General features: G+C 36.6%; 1 protein-coding gene across 1 annotated transcript in view; it reads right to left on the bottom strand.

Moving 5' to 3' along the window:
- Positions 1-14,950, bottom strand: part of SPATA17 (spermatogenesis associated 17) — a 119,616-nt gene that overhangs the window by 17,847 nt on the left and 86,819 nt on the right. Inside the window, exons 10-11 of the mRNA XM_023534149.1 lie at positions 12,659-12,823; positions 214-299 (exon numbers count right to left, since the gene is read on the bottom strand). Coding sequence (XP_023389917.1) covers positions 214-299; positions 12,659-12,823 — 251 coding nt within the window. The remainder of the gene's footprint in view (positions 1-213; positions 300-12,658; positions 12,824-14,950) is intronic.

Below are 14,950 nucleotides of genomic sequence, written 5' to 3'. Positions count from 1 at the left end.
GTTTAAAGAGCTAGTTGAGAGAGAAAAGTGTAATGGTTAATAGTCCAGACTTTGACCATGATTTACTTGATTTAATCCTACTTTTCAGTCTATGAAATGAGGGGAAATGATAGTATCAACATCCTAGGTTGCTTCTAAGGATTGAAAGGCCCTCCACATCTGTGGGTGGGTTCCAACCAACCGCGAATAGAAATTATTAAAAAAATAAGTTACCTTGTTGCTGACGAGTACTATGCAGTACGGCCTACAATAATTGCTTCTGTACTGAACACGTACAGACTTTTTCTTGTCATTAGTCCCTAAACAATACAGTATCACAGAGATTTACACAGCATTTACATTGTTTCGGGTATTATAAGTAATGTAGAGGTGACTGAAAGTACGTGGAGGATGTGGATGGGTTATATGCAATTACCACGCCATCTCATATAGGGGACTGGAGCTTCCGAGGGCTTTGGTATCTGCGGGGGTGCCCCAGAAACGGTCCCCGCGGACACCGAGGGACGATTGTATACCTAAAGCTCTTTCTAAATACATGTCACTTTACTAAGGACAATTTTAACGCCTAGATAACTTATCAAAAAGAAAGAAATGAAATATAGCAAAACTTCATTCTCATACAGCTTGCCTGCCTCCGATGAAAAAGCAATCCAGAAAACGTCCAAAAGTCTTTCCTATTTTAAAGGACGTAACCGAGGCAAGTAGAATTTAATACCCATTTTTTGAATTGTCTGACAAGTCGAGGCAGTGCTTTGTACACAGTGGGTGCTCAATAGTTGCTACAGATGAACTCAATATTAAAAATAAGATGTAATTGTTTAGAAACTGCAGTCATTTCTGCAAAATGACTGATTCCCCCTTTTTAGGTAAGTTAAAAACCCGTGAACCAGGCTTTCTGAGTTGAACTGCAGGTTTATAGAGTTATTTCGCTGGGAATACACAGTTCTTTGGTCTTAATGCTTTAAAATATGTGGCTCGATGCAAAATGTAGAAACCTATAAAGAATGATAAATAGATAGCTATTCTCCCCTAATAATAAATTACCATCTATGTATTAATTTCATAGAAACTCTTGGTGGAATTTTAGTCACTAATCACCAACTATGATTCTCCTATGTTGTATTATACCTACATTTGAAAAAAATAAAGTTATGCTTCATTGCCACATGGATATGCTTTATTGCCACCTTTAGCAGGATTGAAACAGTATATCAAATTTTATTTTGGTGGTCCTTTTATTAGCTTTCTACCACTTGATCAGCTGATATCACTAATAAAAAATTTTTTTTTTTTTTTAGAAACTAGAGTTTGCAAGTCTTGTCCCGAGACTGTAATATTTCAAAAAACAGTCTAAGCTTTAGGGGAAAAACCAATTACAGAAACAGCATTAAAAATGCCAAGCGCCGGGCAGAAGCAATTCTGGATCAGTTTAAAAAAGTGATTGATGAAACCCTAATCCAAACTGAAGGAACAGTTTCACGACAAGCTGTGACCATTCCACACACTTCATTAGCTGCCATAATTAGCCTGGTGTTTCAATTTGTTAGAACTGGTGGGGACAATTTTCCTCAGAATGCAAACATCAAAAAACAGGGTCCCTCAGACTTCAGAAGAGGCTGATGAGAGGCTTTTCTAGCCTCTGTTAACTAAAAGATTAATTATTGCTGATGGGAGGCTGGGCTGTGATTGTCACTCTGTCTATGTGCATTACTTTTAGCATTAGAAGAAAGACATGGTTGACACTGCACGGCTCAATCAAGCAGCTTCACATTAGAGCACAGAGTCAGTTTTAATATCCAAGGCAGTTCTGATTGATTGTTTCTTCCTGTTTTTGGAGTCCGAGACTCACACCTATTTATGCATACCAGAATTTTAAAACAGCCTCTAAAATATGGAGACATTTGGTTAATGTGCTTTGCCCCAAGTCATAGTTTCCTTCTCTAACTATGCAGGTAAGCAAAAGAGTGGCCTCATCTATTTCTCTGATTGTATAGTGACATCCTTCAGATACATTCATAACTCTCCCAAGACTATGAATGTTTCAACCAACCTATGAAGCTACATTAATTTTACCTAAATTTATAGCAAAGTAATCCTATCCCTGGATTGAGGGGCCACACTCTTGATTTCCCACAATATATATTAATGAAACCTAAATCGAAGGGGTGGTAGGAAGGGGACCCCCACTTGGTTTCTGTAGAATGAAAGCAGCTTCTTTTCATCCTTCGGCTATAGGCTAAGCTTATCCGAAATCAATAGTATTTACCTACAGCCAGTGCCATTAAAAATTTCTCCCAACTCTTAATTTTTAATACCCTTGGCCTCGTTCTTGTTATTTAATTTTTTGCATTAAAATAATTATTGTTAAGCCCAAACTTTAAGTATCTTTTTGGAAAAAAAAAAAAAACGCATTTCTTGATCTGACCTATAACGCGTGCATGGGAAGGAGTGGTGGATCTAGGGAGCCACAGAGGGAGCAGCCACAGAGAAGAAACTGGAGGCTTCTGTGAATCCACGACACAGGGGTGGAAAAGTTTTAAGTGAAAAGAACATAAAAACATTAGAGGAAAATGCTTGTCAGAGTTTCCAGAGAGAAGTTTTTCATAGGTTCCATTAAAATCGAGTCTTTTTTTTTCTTTACTCAAACAACTGGACAAACACATGGGTCGGAGAAGCATCAGCCAATGGAAATACAGTGTGGGCCTCACAGGTAACTTTAATTTTCCAGTAGCCTATTCGAAAGAGTAACAAGAAGGAGGTTAAATTAACTGTATGATAATAACGTATTTTAACCCGACAAGTCTAAAAGATCATCAGTATCACATATAATTAATCTACAAAAGTGACTATTTTCTGTGCTTTGGGATCGCACAGCGCACCTCAGCTCAGAGAAACGGCATCTCAAGTGCTCAGAACCATGTGATTATCATACGGAACGACACGCATTGAGGGGACGAGTGGCTTCTCTGCCACCCCGTGAACAGAGCAATTCTAGAATTCTGCGGTGTTACGTGCACCGCAGGGGGATCGTTATGACCGGATGCAAAAACAGCTGGACCACCTTTTCACAAGAGTGAAGGTTCTTCTCTCCTAATAAATGGACACTGATGAAACACGTGTAATTATAAGGATCTCAGCCATCGGTGAAGGTGATCTGAGACTTAAGAGATAAATCAACAGGCCACACACACCACGGAGACCGAGAATAGCCACATGCAGGGACAGAAAGATGGTGCCGAGTCCTAGGCAGGAGCGTAAGCTTAAAACGAGATATACACGTGATCAGGAATGACATCTGGCCAGCATGAGCCTGTGTGGTCACACCGGAAACGTTTTCATCATTTTCATGTCTGCCCGTAAATAACTGCTAACCTAAGCACCACCTGCAACATTCCCTACAACCCAGCAGGGAGCTCCAGGATTAGTGTCTATTCTGACTGTTTGGTACCTGTGAGGTATAGAAAGTAAATACTTGTATTATTACTTACACTTATAATATGCACATAGTTAGCTTGCCATATTTACCGGAGATAATTGTCTGGTAAATCTGTGGTTAACTCAGCCATATTGTTATTTTTGATCTTCTCATCAAATTGCGTTTTCTTAAAATCTCAAGAAACATGCTCAGAACCAAAATGTCTAAATTTAATAGCTGTAAAAAGCCATATAAAAGGTATATAGAAACTACTCTCAATTGAATGTGCTGAGCCATTTGCTGTTCAAAAGTTATTACAGAGATGATTTCTCTTTGAGGATTGCAGTGTGGGGGAGGTTTCACCTCCATAATCTTACATCTCTACTATTTATCCTTGATTTACTTTTTAAACAGTGGAGGATATACTCAAAATAACTTTTGTAGGTCTACAGAATATTCAAAATTGTGTTAAGTCATTCACCTTAATATTAAAACATAAAGAAACAGAGTCTTGAGGCTTAAGAGTATAAAATAGCACAGAAAATAAACTTCTTGAGTAGTGCAGATTTCACCATTAAAAACATGAACTAAATGCTGCTGGAGCAGTTCCGTCCTTTGCGAAAGAACTTCAGAGGATGCGGCATGTTATCAGAAAAAGTGGCTTGATTAGAGATGGCTGGAGATGAACCAAACTACAATTTGCCCCATCCAGGGACCTCTGCATTAAAATATTTCATAATGCAAAGAGAAGAAGTCGCATATCATAAAGGAGAAATCACGCGCCATTAAAATAAATGTTGAAGTTGATTTGTGACTTAGAACAAAAGAATAAAACAGAAGACATATTTCATTGTCTTCCAAATAGTTGATATTTTCTAAGGTATCATGGAGTAAATGATAGCCAACATTTTCCTTCGGCATATCCCAGGATGTAATAGACATCAACCAACTCATGGACTTAGCCTGATATCTTCCTATCAACATTAGGATAGACAAATTCCTATTTTGTGAGCCTGTTTTTGAAACTATATGGGCTGTTTTCCCATATAGTTCAAGGTGATTAAAAGTTCTTTTGTTGAGCATAACTTCAATGGGAAAAAAAAAGTCTTAAAACTTTATAGCACCATGCATAATATTGCTGTCCTTGGACAGAATATCTAATAATCAAAGATTGCATAATATCTGCAATCTTTGGAAATGCATAGTTTTACTGGCTGTTGAAAAAATTTCCACATACTATCTTGATTACTTTTTTCTAAATTATCATAAATTACTGCCAAAGATGCTACCCCCAAATCCTGAATGGAGGCGTGCATTCTCCTTTAGAGCAGTCAACTTCAGAGGCAGAATTTTTTCAGAGAAATTTTGTAAGAAAATGACAGCAGAATATGAAAAGTCTTAAAGATAAGGGGTCAACTTTAAGTAGAAGTTTCAAAACACTTGAGAGAAATGGGAAACCATAGTCAGACAATTCAAGAAGGAGTTCATTCATTAATTGGATTACTTAGATAATTTTATTATTATTATTCAATGCACTACAGCAATATTATGCATGGTGCTAAAAAGTCATGAATCCTTTTGAACAAGCTCTTACTCTGGAAAATAAGATCAGCGGAAGATAATTAAGCCAACTCTCTAATTCTGGAGAAAATACAAGCTGAAGTGGAAAAATGATAATTTGTATTTGTAGAGACAGAAATCTCTGATCGCCTAAGAACATTACAGCTCTCTGTTGAAGTTCACCTCTGCAGCGGTGTTACTAAGATGATGCATGGATTTATAAGTTTTCCATTGCCACAGACTATGTCAAAAACACAGACTCCAAAACACATAACCTCAATGGCTTAAGGACAAAGAAAATGAAGTGACATGCACTCAATCTAGAGATTCTTTGCGGATTTCTATATTTCCTTACTCCAACTTTCGCTCCCTGACGAAGCAAGTTCTTGGAGTTCTAACTCCATGTGACACTACGTACCTAGGTAAATTACTATTTTGTAACATCTGTGGCCGTCAGAACAAACATCTGAAACCAAATGACTGTCAGAGGTAATTACGATGCCGCATTAAAAGGCTAGCCTGACGTTTCAACTTTCTACTCAAGTGTGACCATAGCAGTGTTTTTACTGAAATTTATACTTGGAAAAATTTGGATTCCACCTTTTTATAACACAGACACTTGAGAGTAATAATCATAAACAGAAATTTTTTAAAAAAAATTCTTATTTGACTTCTTTAGTCACTTTCCAATAAAACGAAACTGATTGCACGCAGACGTGTCGCACTTGTACTTTTGCAATTTTTTCTGGAAAGAAGGCCTATAGCTTCGATTGGATTCTCTAAAAAATTGGATGTGTCCAAAAAAAGGTATCGAATTATTTGAAGACGTTTAACATTATTTCTGAAGAAAGACAGCCGTCTCTTGATTAAACTGAAAATCCATTTTGCTACTCTACATTTTAAATCAAACTTCCCACGTAAAATAAGTGCAAGAAAGGAGGTTGCTAAAGGGAAATGAAACCACACGGGTAAGTGGAGAAAAAGTAGTGCCATGACTCGGATCAGTGATCCAGTGAGTCTGCGTAGACGGGCAATGAGTACAAAAGTCCAAGCCCACAGGCACGGAGCAGGCACTCGTACTGGATTGCTCGTGCTGTGTCACTCTCGTTAATTATACTTCCACAGGGAAAATAATCACAGCGTAGCACATCACTTTCATATGTGAGTTTCACCATGAGAAAGCTAGTTCTTTAGTTATCTGTCCTCTCCGCCCCATCTGATGGTGCCTTTCCTGTATGCGGGTTTGCGTTCACAGCTGTGCAGAAAAGGACTAGCGAGCTCAATGGGGCACAGACAGACGAACTTGGAGTATATGCAGCAGGCGTATTTCAGCAAATGTGTTCTGAAGGAAACTGACTTTTTTTGACTAGAATGTTTAAAAATAAAAACAAGTACACTGTTATACCTATGAGGTCATGATGTATGATAATGACAAAAATGATTATTTACCCAAAGTTAAAAAGTACATATTGGAAGGAGGGAGAACGCGAAGTGTCTTCCTTTGCTTTGGAGTGACAGACTTTACTCAGGCAGCATTTTGAGCTATATTGTACCCTAGGGCAGCAAGAAGCATTCATTCCTGAAAGTGAACTGTATGCCATCAAAACTCAATTCTTAAACCTGCCCATGATTATTTTAATGCTACTTTACATTAATACAGTAGCTACATTCTGAGATAATTTTCTTCGTAGAATACCAAATCCTTAACATTTGATACTTGAAAATGTCCCAATCAACAAAATCATGGAACTTCAGATCCTTTTTTTATTATCAACATTTACATCTATAACAGATTAGTAAGATGAGAGGAAATTAAAGCATGGGAAATTTTACCACTAATGTTTTAGGGTAAAAAGAAAAAGTATATATGTTAGCTAAAAATATATCTAATATATCTTATCATCTTTTTCTGGGATTTTTTTTTTTGAATTTTTACTGCACTTTGAAGTTTAGATAACACTAGCCATGAATATGGAAATATTTAAAATTGAGTATGCATCTTACAGATAGTACTTTGTACTTCCTTAATTATGCTATTAGAAATAGAAAGTATATAACATACTTGCAGATTAGATTGCTTCCACCATTTGGACATTCTTTATGCTTATTAAACGTCAAAAGTAAAATGACAGATGATTTCTGAATTCAATGAGAAAAACAATATGGAGTGTCTCAAAAAATCATATAAAGTCAGCAAAGCTTCAGATGCTAACAGGTATCGTTTCAAATTCCACTTATTTCTTTAAAAAGTACGATTTTGAAAAAGTGCTTTATCTCTTTTTAATGGTCTACAGGCGTTAGCAATATAAATGAGTTTCTACCTAAGTATGCTGACAAATAAAATGGAAGTAATTGTCTTAACATAGTCCACACATGACATAAAAGTGGAGAAAAGTATATGGTATGTGGTATTTGCTTTCCATTGTTGCTATAGTAAATGGTACCCTGATATATGGCATTATGTTGGTGAGCTACAAAGAAATCTGGACAGACATTCCAGCCCAGGCTTCTAATGATAAATAATTGTTCATACCGAAACACAGTCAGAAAGAATGTACAGTAAAAATCATAAAACACTGAAAGAATGTATAGTGAAAATCATAAAGCACTGGATGAATGCACAGAAATGATATTGTATTTACCCTAAGAAAAATTAACGTTGGACTAGGATGTAATTTTTATAACAGCATTTAATGTTTTTAAATACCAAACTTGCCAGTCATGCAAGACTACACTTGGGGGAAAGCGCGGTTATAGGAAAAAGCTTTTCAAAGGAAGGGGAGGGAGAAAACTAGTGACTCCTAGCATTTGACATAGGCGAGTGACAGGGTGGATCTGGATGGACCTGGCGGGAATCTGGAAGAGGCCAGGTGTCAGGGAGGAGAAGCTCAGGATCGGGCATAATCGGTGTGAGCTGTCTCTGGATAAGCCAAGAAAACAATTGAAAGAGTCATACAGCAACGTTCTCCTCTTTCCCCTCTCATGCTGCTCACAGGCAAGTTACGGAATTAAATGAAGAAGGTAGGCAAAGCGAGACATTCACAATACAACAGACAAATGACGATGCATTGAGAGTTGGACAGCATAATAAGTACCGTCTCATTTTCTCTTTAAAATCCATTTATTCTTCAAAGCCCTAGATCATCATCAAGGGACCACATTTTCCAACTGAAGAATTACAGAGGAGGAAAATTAGATTTTATTAAATATTCCAATTGTTGTGAGTAAACTCTTTACAAATAGCTCTTGGAATAGATTTAATAAGAAAGCAAGGGCAATATTTGTATCCTTACAGCCAATGCGGTAAAATATTTTGACTAATTTTGTACCTTCATAGTATTTAGTTGATGTCCTTAAAGGCAGTTGCTGCCAAAACTATCGAGCTACCACTTTTTTGTCACCTGATATTTCATATCTGTTAACTCTTTAACATGCCGGCTGATTTAAATGTTTCCCTAATAGTTTGTAATCTTATAACAACCATCTAATAAATAATTTGTAAATTAATCCAAAACTAATTATTAATCTGTCATTTATATAATAGAAGTTACAAATTGTAACCTTCTCAAAATCAGTCTGGTATTATGGCTTCTGGTACTTTTTTCAGGTGAATGAAAGTGTTTAGTTAGGTAACTCTGTAAAGAACGTCTTTAGGGGAAAATATATTGCATTTAGTCATAATTTGGGAAATATTCAGTTAAGTGGTTTAAAATAAATTAAATCCACAATAATAATTTTCACAATGGAACAATTTCTTCAAATGAGTTCTCAAGCAGGAAGATCAGTGTGTGAAACGAGTGGATTTCGGACACTTCGTGGTGCGCATTATATAAAGTGATCGTAAGTGATAATGTAACGGAAAGTTAAGTGTTTGACTTGTCTTTTATTTTTATAGTCTGTGTCACTCGTGGTTAGTTGCCTTTGCCTTTTTGTAAGAGTTAAAGTTTTAAGCACCAACTTGGAAGTTTACCAAGAATAATTTTCAAAGTACTGCTTTTATATTCTGAGATAAAATCAATTGGAAGATACAAAAGATACGAAATGTTATCTAGAAATTGAAATTTGACTTGATAGTAAGCTTTTACATATTTGCCTTAGAAGCAACATGTTAGATGTTTGATATATTTAAATTTCAATATTTAATTTTTATAACATTAACACACGAACTATATAGTATGGGAAATACATTTAGATTAATAAAAAGCAAATTAATCTTTTAATCATCTTGAACTTGGTCAGTTTATTAATGTGAATTCATTATTACTTTCTAAAGAACTTTTATTCTAATGTAAATATATGAAAATGGGGCTAATAATATATACATTTTAACTGATAGATACAGAGAGCATCAGAAATTTAGGCTATCATCAGACATAAGTGAGCAAAATATACTATGCCATATACTTGTCTATGGGGTTCCAGTGCCTGAGGTAACATGTCACATGGTCAAGAAATTGACACCTGAGGCTGCAGCAGAGTGGGAGGTTGAAAAAACAGCACTCCTGAAAGATAACATTCTTAGAAGGTGAACTTGAGAAAGTAAAGGACTCTATTAAGAGACTCTGAGAGTATGCACCCATCTCATTCTTGGTTCTGGGTTGAGTGGAGGCAAGGGAAAAAAAAAAAAGTATTTCCTAAGAGTTTCTAACTATGTACTCATATAGGTTTGGACATCAAACCAAGTTCAATTTCCAAGGTCCCAGGTGGGCAGTACCACGAGGCTGTTGGCAGAAACAAACAAAAATCTTCTGGGAAGAAACATACTTTGAATCGGTTTTCAAAGAATTCTCATAAATAAGGTTCTAGGGAACAAAAACTCACAATGGAAATTTTCTATTAAGAAACAAGGGGAATCAAAATAATTTATGCTAAACTTCTTCCACCTTAAAGAAAAAAAGAAAGCTTTACCATATGTCTCCCTACAGCTAGTGCCCCCAATCTCTTCTTCCTTTCGCAGCCAAAACTATTCAAACTATTATCTAGGCATAGCTATATCTACCCTCCGCTGCCCTCTGTTTTTCAGTCCCCCCCCCACCCTACTCCAGTCTGGCTTCGTCCCCTCTACGGTCACAGAATCCGTTTTTGCTAAGGAACCAATGATGTTCATTCTGCGAAATCTACGGGGCTTTTCAGTTCTCGTCTCATGTAACATCACGGCATCATTTGCTCTTCACTCTTTTCTTTTATGGTATCATCTCGCACTGGCTTCTTTGACAAGCGCCTTCTCCTGGTTTTCTTCGATTTTCCTCCCTTTTATGTGGATTCATCCTACCCCAAAGGGCCATGAAAGCGGTGGCAACCCTCAAAAATCCTAGTGCTCCTCTCTTTTTCTTCTTACTCTTGAGTATTTCGTTTGCTTTCATGGTTTCGATCATGATTTATAAACCAAATATACTAAATTTCATTTACGAACCAAACGTCCTCAATTTTGTGATTCTGGTCAAGAATGTAGTTCCAAGATACAGATTTATATATTCAGCTGTATATCTGACTTCTCCGCTTGGATGAATCAAAGTCGTCTCGCGTCCAAATGTGTCCAAGATTGAGCTCAGGACCTCTTCCCTGCAACTGCTCCCCGAATTCAATCCTCTTCTTTTCCCTATCTCAGTGAATAGCATCGCCCTAAATTCATTCTGCCCCTTTCAGAAACGTAGGAGTAATCTGAGAATGACCTTCCTTCTTCCTCCATCATATCCAATTCATTTTCCAGTTTTAACGGTATTCGTATTACTACTTCTAGTATTAATTCGCATCTCTCTGGTCTTCTACAGCACACCACCATTAAATCTGGTACTAGAGCGCCGTCAAGGTGACACAGAAAACTAACCGTCACAGCCCTGACTCAGAAATTTCTTGTTCAGGAATTCATGAGAGCAGAGATGTATATGTAAGAATGTTCATTGCAGCCGGAGCACCCAAATGTTATTGCTAAGTGGTTTGATGGAGGCCCTACCTGGGAGGACACACAAATGTCCCTTCGGCTTCTCCGTGCCAAAGCTCCAGACATAGCCAGAAACACACTGAATATGTAGTGTCGATGCTAACTCTTCATATAACACTTCAAACACTTCCGTGATCCCTAAGATCGAAATCAGCCTCTTCCTAAGCGACCAGGTCTATTTCCTAGTTTTAGTTCTAGTCATCTGGGGTCCTCGATTCTGCTAAACCCTCTCTTTTGCCAAGTCACATCATGATATCACCAAGAGGTCACAGACAGAAATGAGAGCTCTGGTCTTCTATGTGGACACGAGGACAAGTCCAGATCCCTAATTCCCACTGGTATGTTAACCTAGTTTCCAACAAATACAAGAACGACAGCATAAAGTGAGAGTTTAATTGCAGAGACGTGCAGATAATATGTGCCATAATCTTTGTCAGATGAGGAATTTAACTCTTGTTATTCTAGATTAGCAAAAAGACAGAGAAGACTAGCATACGTTGCATTTTTTAAAGACAAACTTCCAAGAGACACTCTTCATAAAGTTCAAGAATCACACTGAGACTCAAAACTTTCAGAAGAAAAGTTGGTCGGCAGGCGATTAAAGCCTCTCACTCTCAGAGAGTCTGTCCTACTCCAGAGCCTGCGGCTGCACATCTGGGGCCAGCGCCTTCCCTGAAGTGAGGTCCACCTCACAGACCACGGAGAGGAACGTTAGCCTCAGTCTCTTCAGAGCTGAACGGCTGTCAATCACCTGATGGTGAGACCTCTCTATCTGACTTTAATGCAGTTGCAAAATAAACTTTTTAAAAAATGCCTTACCATGCTTTATAAAAATGCATTCCATTATGTTTGCTCCTCCCTCAAATGCAATATTCTAGATTCGAGTGCAAATTGAGCCCTTAGGTTAATAATTACAGACTGATATAGTCCAATCTAATCTGTTAAAAAGCTTGGACACAACTTTGCACATATTATTTTCACTCGTAAGTTAAAATTCTAACCTGAAATTTTTGAAGTCATTTTTAAAACAATAATTGAGAATGACTACACGATGTAATAAATCTATCAGAAACCAGACAGTAATTAAAGAGCAAAGGTAGTGTGAATGTATACATCTTAACATTACACATTTAAACTATTCTACAGGTTAGATTTTATTTTAATAAACAAAATGATATGTGGCTCTGCCCAATTTTCTAAAGTGCGTAATAGAGTACATATAAGTACGATATGCAAATACAAATGTTTCTATAGATTTATAATAAAATTATATAAACTAATACTTTTCCCGAAGCTGACTGACCTCAAGATGACTGATACAAGGGTAGCAAAAGGAGAGGAATGAAGAATTCCAATTCCTGACGTATTGTGAGAGAGACAGGGGGAAAAAGCACTTGCACCGAATATTTGATTATTAAAGGCCATCTTCATAAGCAAAATATTCTCCCTCAATTACACCTAATTATTTAATTGTTTACATTTACTAATGAAATGAAACCACACAAAACAAACAACTGTAAGGGGCTGTTTTTCGGCAAGCGCATAATCATCAATCAACATGAACAGAAGGATTCTTAAAATTATATGAAGCTGGTCTGTTTAAATAGAAAGGCATATTTTATCCCAATCAATGCATAAAAGTAAAATTATCCCTAACTGAGGCATGTTTCTCTGCCGTACAGTTCAGCTGTAATGATCTCCACACGCTGCACTTGCTCATCAATTATGATCATCATAATCACGGTCGTTAAGCGGGAAGTTCATTATTATCAGGATGCTGGTGACAGCAGATCCCGCCGCCGCCGGGTGCGGTGGGCAAGCCGTCACGGCCCCACCCGAGGTTCTGCAGACGGCGATGCACCACATTAAACCTATGATGTGCACCACATCCCACTCCATTCCAAGAGCTGTAGACGGTAAAGGTCAGCTTTATGTTCTGTGCAATATGCTTAGGTTCTCTAAATTAATTCTTTGGAGTACTTGATATTTTTATGCTTTGTAGCTTATCAAATCCTGTTTAGAACCAAAATGCTGTGAAAGTAACAAAAAGGGCTTCTCTTCTGTCGTAATTCACCTACAATAAGGCACGTGAGCAAGGGCTCTGCCGACACGAACCATCTTAAGCGTCCCCTCTTGGATTTTGCAAACAAAGGAAAACATGAAATGGCTGCATTAAAATCAGTTGTCTAAAGTGAATATGAAAACTAACTGCAATTAAGGGAAAGACCTCAGATGATCATTTCTGCTTTGGTAAATATAAACACGTGTGTATGCTCTGACAACCAAAAGAACGTTTTTAGTGTACTGAAATTTTTATTTTCCTACTCTTTTAGACCTATCCAAGTAGATTCAATTAATAGTGACTGGTAGATTACTCCTTAACTAATTTCACTTCTATTTTAAATACTGAGATCAGCACAGCAGAGAATTTATAAATACAAAGCAGTTACCTAAATATAGAAAGTTTGACCATTTGAGACACAGAGCTAGAATCTCAATTCAACATGGGGCATTTTACAAATAGATCAAAGAACTATGAGCAAGTTATATGACACATATATAAATTATAATCTCCGTGCTTAAAGATAATAAAAGAGAAAAACAATTCTTCACGTAGGCACTCTTAAAACTTGATGGAAAGGTGAAGACCAGAAACCAAATATACTTAATTGAGCTGTTTCTTGGCTGAAATCGATCTACTGCATTCAATGAAATCTTAGGCGCCTTTAAATGTTTGTAAATAGTCCATCTTCCCACAGTAGAAGCATAAAACTCTGTCAGTCTTCTTCTTTGTCAGCATTTTAAACTTAACAACTCTAATCTCCCTAAAACTGTCTTTAATTAACTAACAATGAATAACTTGTGGCCTCTGATTTCCAAAATCAAGAGGAAAGTTTTATAAAAAAATAAAGACGAGTAAGCCTGCTTTTAGCAAGTTATTGGGCACAAGTCTCACTCAAATCACTTGACATCAAGTCAAAACAGAAAATAGTTCTCCGGTTTTTGCATATAAATAACAGAATGCCTGCCTTCGTACTGTGCAGATTCTATCAGCCACACAGAGATACACTTTGTTTAACAGTTATTTGAAGAGATCAGAAGGAAGGTGGGAAGGAATAAGTATGGAAGGGGGAAAGTAAGGGGTGTGACAAGAGAGAGAGAAATTTAAATTAGCATTTAATATTTTTCTACATGGTTTTGCATAGGGTTAAGTAGACTAATAATTTTTTAAGAATTAAAGAATTCCTACATTTTTCTCACTTAATTTTCAAGGTCTACAAGAACAATTATTTGTCATTAACTTTTTAACTCTGTTTATTTTCTGAAAGTATAAAGGGGCACACAATGATTCCTCCAGAAGAACAAAATAAAATATTTTTTCTTTTTAATGAGCATCTAAAAGTCTCTATATTTCCATGAACTTGCTTACTTCAATTAGATAAATTCATATTCTCAGACTATATGAAGTGAATCTGTTCCATAAAACCAAAAAGTTATTATTTCATGAAAGGAACATTTACACAAAGATCTTTGTCACTCTGAAGTAGCTTAATGTCCTAAGGTGAGTCATTTATATTTTAAAGAACTGAATACTTCCTCGAATTAAATAGAATAATGAGAGAGCATAAAAGTAAAAAAAAAAAAAAAGTTTATGTCAAAAAAAAAAAAATGAAGTGTAGAATCACATCATGAGCATTCAAAATATCAAATTAAATAGTTTGAAAATCTTATTTAGCCTGTATTCTGAATGGCTGCATCTTAGGTAAAAATGAATGCTAGAATAGTTTCAGAGTGGATGTTTATGAAGTAACATTGTCACTGACATTCAGATTTGTCAATCAGCAGACCAGATGAACTACTCGTTGTACATATTCCTTATGCCACGGAATTATTACCGCTTTGGAAGAACTTGTAGCTACACAAGATAAAGGTGCTGCCCCAAGTACCCGAGTTATTTATTCCCCAGCATGACATTCACTGCAAACGTGATAATCCTGTATTTACAATGTCCTTTAAAAGAGGAATTTTTGCTA

This window comes from Pteropus vampyrus, unplaced genomic scaffold (assembly GCF_000151845.1).
Source record: "Pteropus vampyrus isolate Shadow unplaced genomic scaffold, Pvam_2.0 Scaffold121, whole genome shotgun sequence".
Taxonomy (NCBI): domain Eukaryota; kingdom Metazoa; phylum Chordata; class Mammalia; order Chiroptera; family Pteropodidae; genus Pteropus; species Pteropus vampyrus.
The sequence above is the reverse complement of the archived record's forward strand: the minus strand, read 5'-3'. Positions and strand labels throughout refer to the sequence as shown.